This window comes from Equus przewalskii, chromosome 5 (assembly GCF_037783145.1).
Source record: "Equus przewalskii isolate Varuska chromosome 5, EquPr2, whole genome shotgun sequence".
Taxonomy (NCBI): domain Eukaryota; kingdom Metazoa; phylum Chordata; class Mammalia; order Perissodactyla; family Equidae; genus Equus; species Equus przewalskii.
Window position 1 is genome coordinate 74552631 of NC_091835.1, and position 11182 is coordinate 74563812.

General features: G+C 50.7%; 1 protein-coding gene across 3 annotated transcripts; it reads right to left on the minus strand.

Moving 5' to 3' along the window:
• Positions 1-42: 42 nt before the first annotated feature.
• MMP19 (matrix metallopeptidase 19) lies at positions 43-5638 on the minus strand. Of its 3 annotated transcripts, none has more exons than XM_070619634.1 (9): positions 5392-5638; positions 5035-5120; positions 3983-4113; positions 3527-3742; positions 2800-3045; positions 2241-2366; positions 1500-1664; positions 1210-1337; positions 43-1029 (listed from the first exon to the last, which is right to left on the minus strand). In XM_070619634.1, the coding sequence occupies exons 1-9, from the start codon at positions 5479-5481 to the stop codon at positions 730-732; spliced, it is 1488 nt and encodes a 495-aa protein (XP_070475735.1). In that variant the 5' UTR covers positions 5482-5638; the 3' UTR covers positions 43-729. The 3 variants fall into 3 exon arrangements, with proteins under 3 accessions (XP_070475735.1, XP_070475736.1, XP_070475737.1); XM_070619635.1 differs by having other exon boundaries at positions 3983-4599; positions 5392-5624; XM_070619636.1 differs by lacking the exons at positions 5035-5120; positions 5392-5638 and adding an exon at positions 4914-4948 and having other exon boundaries at positions 3983-4599.
• Between the last annotated feature and the right edge of the window lie 5544 nt (positions 5639-11182).

An 11182-nucleotide genomic window follows, 5' to 3' on the forward strand; every position in this document is an offset into this window, starting at 1 on the left:
ACTACACACACACAGCCAGAGGAAGAGCTGTTCAGTCCTCTCTTTTGAACATGGAATTAGCTTTATTAAGCACAAATGTGCCAGGCACCTCACATGTAGTATTTCATTTAATGCAACAACTGTGCAGAATTGCTATTAACATTTTGCAAATGAGAAATCTGAGCCTCAACGAGGTTAATTAACTTGCCCAAAGTCATAAGCAAGTAAATGTGATTCTCAAGGATTCCAAAGCCCCTGCTCGTTTTACTGGCCATGCTATTTTCTTGCACTTTATCTAGGGAGAACAGGACCCAGGCATCCGGCTTCCCAGCTGTTGCCTGCTGTGAGCTAATGGCCTGGTTGATGCCTTCCCTCTGTCCTCCAGAGAGTAGATAACTCAGTCAGAAGTGTCTCGAGGACGGGGAAGAAGTAAATGGAGTTGGGGGCTGACCCAGAGCTAGGGAGTCACTGCCCAGGAGTGGGAAGAGCACAGAGGAGTGGTGGCTAGAGCTAGGACATTTCTAGGCCTGAGGTCTATGGTTCACGCCCCTGCCACACTGCCTGCAGTCTAGTGAGCAGGCCTGTGATTCAGGTCTAGGGCCTCTGGAGGGTGACATTACCAGGAAATGAAAGGGTGGTAGAGCCTGGGGCTGAGGGGGTGATGTCCAAGATTGTGTCTCCGGGTGAGGGGTCAGTGTTCAAGAAGGTATCTATGGTCAAGGAAGTGGTATCCAAAGTTGTTCCTGTGGCTCAATGGTCAGTGCCTCTGGCTGAGGGACTGGTATCCCCACCTGATGGAGTCGTGTCTGGGGTGTGGGGACGACAGTGCATCCAGTTGTAGGCAATATCTCTAGGATAGCCTTTCTCTACTCGAAGCTGCCAGTTGAGGCCCCAGTACTGTTTGTCCTTGAAGAAGTAGACACGGCCATCTCGCCAACTAATAGCAGCTGAGGGCTGGTCTGGCACTCCCGTAAATAACCCCTTGATTGGTTTGGGGTAGCGGCTCAAGTCATTTCGGGCCAGCTCGTCCCACTGCCAGTACCCGGAACCCTGAGTGTGGGGTAGATAGGGAGAAGAGGAGGATGAGAAGAAAGCTTAGGGACCCCCAGAGGTCCACCCCCCAGGCTGCAGCAGCCGAGGAAGGTCTCCCTTCAAGAGCAAGTCTGCTTCTCGGTGCAAGGTGACCCGCCCCTAATAAGACGGGATTTGCCCTTGCTTTGAGCTTTATACCTTAAAGAGGAACACCTTTTTGTTGCGAGGCCAGTAAAGAGCTGCATCCAGGTTGGGTTCTACTCCACTCAGAATCTTGGGGAAGCCAGGAGACATCCTGAAATTAATGTAGCGCCATACCTTGTTTCCTGAGAGCATGTAAGGAAAGAACAAGTCACCTCTGTCCTCAGGTGATAGCTTTCGGTTCCTCCATTCCACCCTGTCAGAAACTTCTCATCTCTCCCTCTCTTTTATGGCTTCTTTGATGGCAGGCCCTCCTCAGGTAACACACCGTAAACTAGTCCCCTTACCCTTAAAGAAGTGAATCCATTGTGTTCGAGGAGAGTAGACAGCAGCATCCAGGTTTCCTGGGAGCCCCTCCCAAAGGGCAGACACTTGGAACAAGGGACCCAGCCCTGAATCCGTCACAGTCCACACATAATTCCCCTTGAAGGCATAGGTCTTCCCACGGGGCCCTGAGAGCAAAGGGGTGTCAACAAGTCAAAAAGACAGGGATCAAATAAAGACTTGTGGCTATCTCAGGCAGGCTGATTCCTCAAAGCTTCATTCAACTTTAATTCAAGGAGAAGATTTAGGGCAGAGAAGGAGGACCCAGTGTTCCCCTTTATTGTTCAGAGCAATTCAGCTCTGGTCCACTCAACAAAACAAAGGCCCTGCAGATATCTGCTCCCCTTTGGGGACCCCAGCTTCCAACCCAAGTGGCTTCCAAGTTGTCCTTCGATGCAGGTATATAAGACCTTCTGTAATAGACATTCAAGTTAATATTTCTTTTGTCCATCTTTATTTCCAGATGTGTTTTAGTGGCCCTTATAAGGTGGCAACCGAGATAAATGCCTGCCTGGCCCACCTTTAATTTGGCTGTGAACCCTCCCTCCCCATGCCACATGCCTTCCTCCATGGCCACTAACCGATGCCTGATGTCTAACTTCTATTGATCATTCTAAGGTCCCATGTCACTCCTATTTGTCCAGGTCTCAAGGTCAGCAGGCTGCCTGCACTGCCTGCCTACAGCCTGGAGAGGAAAGCCTCACCCAGCATCATGGCATCCACTTCTCCACTGCAGGGGTCTGGCATGGGACTGGGTTCTGTGGGCACTTGGGGTACAGTGGAGGTCTCCATCTCTTCTTCCTCATCCCCTATCCCTGGGCTCTTCTTGCCTGTAAGGTAACGTAATGCTGCTCAGGAAGAGAACTCGGAGCGCCTGGCCTCCCCACTCTTCTGTAAATTCTGCTCAGAGGCCCCATAGAGAGAGAGGAGAAGGGAATTCTGGAGAGTGTCCCTTCATGGGAGGCGCGATCATATTGACACCAGCAGGAGACGTGTTTTAGTTTTGAAAGGGGGAAGGAGGTTTGCTGGAATGTTCATTCTTCATCCCCAAGAGTGGGTGTGTGGGGAGAGAGGACTGGAAGGAAGATTAGATATGGAAGTGTCAGGAAAACAGCTCCTGAAAATGAAGAAGCCTGAATAGCTGGGCAGGAGGAAGAGAAAGAAACCAAGCCATTTCTCTCCACGGAGATCAGACTTGTCTCTTCAAGCCTGAAGAGATGCTTGTCAGAATGACCCTCATGATCACTAGGGGAAAGAACTGACCATAGAGAGCCTGGATCCCTGCCACATCATCTGGGTGCAGCTTGAAGTGGGGCCGGTAGCCAGCGTAGACAGGGGCCATGAGGGCCTGGGTATATCGGGAGTGCCCAAGCCCCAGGGCGTGGCCCAGTTCATGTGCTGCAATGATGCGCAGGTTCACCCCCCGGTAGGTCCTCTCAGTCCAGAGCTCGTCTTCGTCAAAGTGGACGCTGCCCAGCTCTGGGATGTCAGCATGGGCCAGGACCCTCCCTGGACAAAGGCAAAGTGACAGGAGGGAGGTCAGAGTCTCCTAGGCTGGAACATCCCCTGCCTGTTATAAACTCCAATTACTCCATTCCCTTAAAATTCCCCCATCTATATTCACTGTCTCTTGGATGCCTCTCTCTCTCCTTTCAGATTCCTCTATCATCATCCAAGTTCTCTCAGGGGTGCCCATCACTCTGTCCCTTTACCTCGCAGCCACTCTCTCCTCTCTGGTCCAGTCCTCTTTGAGGTGTGCCTTCAGGAGGGGATGTAAACCAAGGAAGAAGGCATGAACTTCAAAGGGGAGGCTTGGTAAGGCCCAGGAGGTGACCAACTGCTCCCCAAGGGAATGTTAGCAGGTGGTTAGAGAGTGTAGGTACAGTCAGGCATAGGGCACAGACTGAACATTAAGATTCCAGAGTCACTGGCTCAAGGGGACAGAGGTAATCTTAGGTCCGTAAGGTGGGAGCCCACAGCTGGTGCCTACCAGGCCCATCAAAGTCTTTGGAGCAGTACAGGCTTTGGCGACCATGGAAGGAGAGGCGGATGTCAGCCCAGCCAGCATGCACCTCCTGGAAGGTCAGGGGGGTCACATCGCTCCAGTATTGGAAGGCTTGAAGCAGGGCTTCCCGGGCTGTGTGGGCTGGGAGGGTGGAGGGCAGGTTCAAGATGCGGAATTTCAGGTGCTTCTTTCTCCAGCGACCTAGTTATCAGACCAGAAAAGAGATTAGAAACACAGATCCTTCTGCCAACCCCAGCGGACTCCCCTGAGTCTGGGGACTCACTCAACAAAGCTATGTAACAACCCCTCCAGGCAAGTGATGATCAGGTAACTACCAGGCGAGCATCCATCAACACTGAGCTGACACTGTCCCGACGCCACCCCTACGCCAGAGCCATGCCACCCTTTTGTCTCCCTCCCTTTCCCGGGCTCAGTCCTTACCCAGCAGCAGGTATTTAAGGGTCCTCTGGTTGAAGGGGTCCTCTAGGCCACAACGTGGCTGCCTCATGCGCACCCTTGTGGCATCATCCAGCTGACCTGAGACTGGCAGCTCAGATGCTTCCTGAAAAGCTCTGAAAAGAGGGAAAGGGATGGATCCAGCAGGGCAGGGCTATATGGAGTGACTGGGAACTGGCGATAGCTCGTTAGCCCCCTGCTGTCCAAGGTGGTGGCTGAGAATGGCACAGAATCTCTGAAGATGTTGGGGTCACTCCAGTATCCAGTCCTTATAATCGGGACTTTCCCTTCTGTTCTGCAGAAACGACGATACTCCAACTTTACGCCCCCATCTTCAGTCTTGTATTCAGGTAAGGTTCCCCTCACTTCTTGCCTTCTTCCTCTATTGCAATTTCTAACCTTCTCCTGCTCTGGGGAAGTGTCCCACCCCCCTGCTCTGGAGACTCTCCCACCACTGCTCCCACCTGAGGGCCTGTCCTCCCTCAGCCTTCTCCCTGCTGGCTGGACGCCCCCCCCACCCCCCCAAGCCCTGCCTGCTCTGGGGCAATGTCATCCATCAGGTACTGCAGGCACTGTGGCTTTTCAAGGGACTCTGAACATAGCTAAGAGCAGAAAGAAAAATGATCCATTAGATCCAAAATATGAAAAGAAAACTTCAAAATAGAAATAAGTGCCGAATTAAATGTTTACAAAAGGTATCATGTCAACAACTCCACTCCAACTCAACTTATAGTTTAACATATAAATTATACTTCATGTGGGATATGACTAAATATTAGTATTTGGGATACAGTGTGGGACAGAGCCTCTAAAGGAGTGCTTAGGGCCTAGGAAGATCCAACGGCTGTGCTCCTCATCTTGGAATTCCCATCTCACCCCATGCCCCACCACCCTGACAAGGAGAGCCACCCATTACCTAGATCCCCGACAGGGATTTGAGTCAGGCAGGGGTGGGCCTGGGGAGAGGAAGAGATGAGAGGAGGGAAAGAAGATCTTGCGACCTTGACCTTGAAGACATGTGCCTTATGACCTCTCACCTCAGAGCCTCCATGATATCTTCTGGGCTGAAGTCATCAGGTCCTTCTAGAGGCTTCTGTAGGTACCCATATTTCAACAGGTAATCCTATGATGGAGGCAGGGGTAAGCAGAATAGGAAGGAGGTTATTCTCAGGGTAAACAGACCCATGAGGATAGGAGGGGATGACAGGGAAGGACTAAGGGAGAGGAGCCTTAGGGAAAGGGCTCAGGTAGAAGGGGAAGGAGTGGAGATGGGCAGGGATAGATCAGGGAGTAGAGGAAGGAAGGGAAAGGCAGGCAAGTTGAAGGTCAGAGGGGAGGCAGTGCTCCCAACCCTCCCTCCCCCCGCCTGTGTCCCTCTTTCCCAGGGGACTCACCACTGCTGCCTCCTTCCCTGTGGTCCCCAGGGCCCGGCCTGACACTGTCATGGGGAGTAGGAAGCCCAGCCACAGCAGCTGCCAGCTCATGGTCCCACCAGGCAGGAGCTCCAGAGGCCGTCTGTGCCCTCTGCCCTGAGGTGTCCAGGAGCCTGGGGGAGCAGGGCTAGGTGGGGGGCTCTTACCTCCAGTTCTTCTCACTCTCTAGTCTCTGGTCCTCTTTATAAAACTTCAGGGGAGGGGAACTGGGGGGAGTGGCAGTGGGAGGTGACTCAGCCCAGAGAAATGTTGCAGTTCACCATTAACCTCTGCCCTGCCAGACAGTGAGAGTCAAGAAGAGCCCCCAGCGCACTCCCCCAGAGTCATCCACTGGAGATGGGAAGACTTTTCATGCCGTCCTGGGGGTGGGCATCCCGGCAGGATGAGAAGCAAAATCTCTGCAGAGACTAGGGATAGGCACCATGGCTATCCCCTGGAGTTGGGCATTCCTGTGCCCCAGGGACCCTTGGGCAGCAAACCCCTCATCTTCAAACTTCATGTCTCCCTGTGTGCCCTAGGATAGGAAAAACTTAAATAAAAGCTAAGAGGTAGGAAGCTTCTTAGGTGTTTGGGTTTCACGTGAGGGAATCCAAGTGAGGTCTCAGTTTCTTTGCACCCAAGACCAAGTTGGAAATTTTAATCTGTTGAAGCCGGCTTGTGTCTGCTTTAATAAAAAGTCATCATGTCAAGCATTTAATGAGCCTGGAATGTGTGATGGGGTGGCTAAGTCCCAAAGGCCAGTGAGAGGCAAGGGAGGACCGACAGCCTCTGACTGATGAGTGACAAAAGCCATGACTGAGGCCATCATCACCAAGGCTGATGCCCCCAGGAAATGGTGGAGTTTAAGAACCAGCTCCCCTCAGCCCCCTGCAGAGCTCTTTCTCAGCTCTGCCCTTCCCTCCCTCTTTCCATTCCCCCACCCCCAGTCCCTCTTCTTTAGAGAACAGGACATGGGCCAATTGAAAATTGTCATTTTTATCTGATTAAAGATACTTTTTCTAACTAAAAGTTATCCACCACTCATTGTAGTAAATTTGGAAAATACCAAAATAAACAAGGAAGAAAATGAAAACTACCAGTAAATTCTACCCAGAAGAGAACCACTAATAACATGTGATGCATTTACCTGAAACTGTCTGTGGCTCTGAGTTCAGCTCCAGCTCTGCCTGCCCAGCCTCAGCCCTGGAGACTGTGGCCGGCATGGAAGAGAAGGCGGTTGGCAGTCGTGAGGATATGCGGCAGGGACAGCAGCTGAGGGTGGAAGGGGGAGAGGAAGACATCAGGGGAAGGAGTAAAGTAAAACGAATGTCCTAGCAGGTTATTCTCTCCCCTGGGCACCTCATATAAGCAAAAGAAAAAAAGGGGGAGGAGCGGGATGCCTAGGAGTGTCTGTTAGCGTGTTGGGGAGAGAGATGGTGGTTACTAGGAAAGGTGAATGGTGGGCACTCACTCTGCCTCAGAGGACTCTAGGGGATGGAACCACATTCTGGATACTAAAGAGCCAGGAGAGAATGGAGTGAAATTGTAAAAGCTGCCAAATAGTTCACCTCATTTAAATCTCAGCAACAACCCTGCAGGTTGGTATCATCACTTTGTTGCAGAAAAGGAAATTGAGTCTCCAATAGGTTGCCTCGGGTCACACAGCTAGAAAGCAGCAAAGCCTCAGGGTCAATCTCTGATCTTTGCAGCCTCCCAAGAATGTCCACAGGCACCCAAACAAAACCCACTAGAGCCAGGCACTGCAGGCGTGTGTGCAAGGTCGGCATGACTAATTCTGTTCCCATGATGGCATCACCCCCATCCCCGGAGCCAGGCTGACCCAGCTCTTTTTCCCTCTGAATTTGTCATCTCTCAGTGGGGGAGAAGTGGAAATGTGTGTGAAGGGTTAGGACATGTGGTCTCCCTGCCCCCAAAAAGAGAACTTGTTTCTGAGAGAAAGAACTCCTGGGTTCTTTGGCTTTCTTGCTCCCCTCCTGCAAACTGGTTTCCCTCTCTGCCCACAGGAGGTGGCAGAAGAGTTTGTATAGAAATATTTTTAATTAAAATATTTTAAACTGGGGGCCGGCCCCATGGCCGAGTGGTTAAGTTCAGCGGCCCAGGGTTTCACCGGTTCGGATCCTGGGCGTGGACATGGCACCGCTCACCAGGCCATGCTGAGGTGGCATCCCACATGCCACAACTAGAAGGACCCACAACCAAAAATACGCAACTATGTACCAGGGGGCTTTGGGGATAAAAAGGAAAAATAAAATATTTTAAAAGAAAAAAATTTTTAACTGTAGCAGGAGGGAGTAGGTTAGACTCTGAGACTATTTTCTTTTTCTTTTCCTTTGGTGAGGAAGATTGGCCCTGAGCTAACATCAGTTGCCAATCCTCCTTTGTTTTTGGGGGGGGGGCTTGAAGAAGAGTGGCCCTAAGCTAACATCTGGACCAATCTTCCTCTATTTTGTATGTGAGAATGCCTCCACAGCATGGCTGATGAGTGGAGTAGATCCGCAGCCAGGATCCCAACCCACAAACCTGGACTGCCAACATGGCATGTGTAACTTTAACCACTTGGCCATGGGGCCAGACCCCTAAGACTATTTTCTGATGATCAGGGACTATGGAGCCACGGGTGAAAGGCAAATGTTTATAGAGGTCTCTAACCTGGGAGAAGCCAATCTCTAAACCATCACCCACCCCCTCTGACAGCCACCCTTACCCAGATGGGGTAGCCTGAAGGGCTGGATGCCCTGGTATATAAAGGGCAAGTCTGGGGCCTGAAACTGGAAACTAGAGGTGAGAAAAACGTAAGTTGTAGCCAAGTTAGGGCTGGCCCAGACACTGCTCTTGATCTAGAGAAATACGGGAGAAATGCGGTGTTAGCCTCTGGCCTGTCTTCCCCTCAGATCCCTGAGGGAGTCAGGAGAGAGGGAACTTTCCCTGGCTGAATGAGAATGAGTTCTCGCCAAGCCGTTTCCCTGGAAACCTCTGTTTTTAAGAGGACCCCCCAACACACACTCCTTTAATTAGTTATGAGTTCCTAGATGCCAGATGGGAAGCGATGGCCAGGATTGTGCACAGCTGGAACTGGTTAGTGTCCAGGGAAGTGGGAGGGGTTTGGGGATGGCTCAGGGCCTGGGCCAGCACATTCTGTTCCCAGGATGCCCCAAACTTCCTGGACCCCCATCATGAACACTTCCTGGCATTCCCCCCACCCACCTACCGCTCCTCGAACATGCACCCACTGGGGCACTGGCCTGAAGTGGCTTAGCTGGGGGGACATTAGACCCAAATCTTTTAATCTGTCAGTTCCTGTCAAAGTGTAGGGGAGCCCAAGATCTGCCCTCCTCCAATTCACTGACAAAGGTGTTATCCCACGGGAATCCCTCGGAGATTGCTGCAGGCTTCTGCTGGTGGTCCCGTCACCCAGCAAATTCCCAAAGGGATACATGAAGGGAGAAATTCTAGCCTCTGCAACAAGGAGGGGAGTAAAAGAATAGGGAGCTTAATGTTCTCTCAGCATCTGGGATGATAGGGACATGAGGGTAACACAAAGGATTTTTTGCTTCTTCTGGGAGTGGCAGCCTTTTCCTTAACAAAAACCAAACTGATCTTTATTGCTTTTCCCAACGGAAGTAGGATGTGAGAGAGCACTCTGGCCTCCTGTCCTCACTCTGTGACCCCAGGAAACAGATCTGTCCTAATGTTTGGGGACTGTCAAGTTTGGCTCCCTGTTTTGTTGGCAAAAGGGTTTGGTGGGGAGTTAGCAAGGGAAGGAATTCAGCCCTGACTTCCCCTTTTGAAGAGGGTAGAGACGAGCTGGGGGGAGGGAGACCTGGGAAAGACCCAACTCTGTTTCTGCCAGGCCAGCAGTGCAGAGAGGGAGGTTGGGGTGGGAGGGCCGCCCTTGATGGGGCCAGGCATGTAGGGAGAAGGTTCTCCTCTGCACCCCCTGTTTTGCCCCTAACTTACTTAAGAAGGAAAGTGGGTGTTCACCAGTATGGTTTTGTTTTTGTTTTTTAGTGAATTCATTAATGTGGCAATGAGGGAAGGATTGCCACTGTGTACAAGTATATCCTGCACGTAGGGAGAAAGAGAGAGCTAAAGGGTCTTCAAGTGCAGAGGCGCACGAGTGCAATTTGCGTTTGAGCTGCATGCTGCTTTGGCGTAATGAGCACTGCTCCTCAGCTGTGAAAGAAGTTTTGCCATGGGAAAGAGGAAAAGAAAACTGAGGAAGACATGCTTGCCTGTTGCCCATTTTCTAAGACCCCTCAGTGTGTGTGTGTGTGTGTGTGTGTGTGTGTGTTTTATTACAGGAGTGATGCCTCCTTCTAAAAAATCAAGATCGTAACTGTCTCCCCGCTTTCAAAAAGGAAACCAGATATTGACAGGCTAGGAGCCCACGGGGAGGGAAGATTTGAGAGTTCTTTGGAAATAAAGAGCTAGAACAGGTGGACAGACATCCAGCTGATCACTGGTTACAAATTAAGGCTGCTCATTGACCAGAGTAGCCATCGTGATCAATAAGATCAGAAAGGACTGACCAACAAGGGCATTAACTGTCTGCTCTGAGGTCAATGGTGGTGGCCAGTGGCAAAAAGAGAGTAAAAGAAGCCAGTGAAAAGGCAATCGGGTTGGAGAGCATGGGAACCTGAACCCAGCTTGGATTAAGGTCATGTACTGAGGGCAAATTGGAAGACTTGTTTTTCTGACTAGAGTGTATCCTTGCAAATATAAAGAATGAGTATTGGCCAAAAGTGTACTAATCCATCATTCATTGCTTCACTTATTGAATCCATTGGTGCTTCTTAAACTTTTCTACCAAAATTCCCCAGGTAGGGGCCAGCCCCGGGACATAGTGGTTAAGTTCAGCACACTCCACTTTGGTGGCCCAGGTTCACAGGTTTGGATCCCACATGCAGACCTACACCACTCGTCAGCCATACTGTGGCATGAACCACATATAAAGTGGAAGAAGATCGGCAGAGATGTTAGCTTAGGGCTAATCTTCCTCAAGCAAAAAAAAAAATTCCCCAGGTGGATTATGAAAACATATGATCAGAGGGTAGACGTGTGTGTATATAACTGTGGTGGTTACTTCTTCAGGCTATTTGTCCACCTCACAATGATTACTCCTTCTCTGTCCGCCTTACACAGGGTCAAATGGGTGGCTTCCAGCAGCCATGTTAACGCTATGTAAAACTCTGTCCTCTAGCCCAGCTACCAGAACCAGAGAGAGACATCCGAGTCAAGCAGCTTTACTCCTCCCAACCCCCCACGAATTTGGAATTGGATCTGAAAAAGAAATGTTAGTCTCTTCGTGTGGCTGGATCTGAAACATGTATAGCTCAGGCAGTGAGTTGTGGGCAATTTTTTTCCCCTCTCAGTACAGAACCAGATGAAGCCTACTGCTGGGAAAGAAGCCCAGTGCAGAAGCTCAGAGGCAAGACAAGAAGAGAGACAGAAAGAACACACCTGGGTTCATGGTTCGTGGCAGCTTCTCTTTGCTGGTTCCAGAAGACCAGGCGCATTCTTGCTCCTGATTCTTTGTAACACAATGGTAGACTGAACAATGCACCCCCACCCCAAACACGTCCATCTCCTCATCCCCAGAACCTGTGAATATGTTACCTCACGTGGCAAAAAGGGGTTTGCAGACGTGATTAAATTAAGGGTCTTGAGATGAGGAGATCCACACGCAAAAAAAATGAGTCTAGACACAGACCTTACACCCTTCAGAAAAATTAACTCAAAATGAATCATAGAC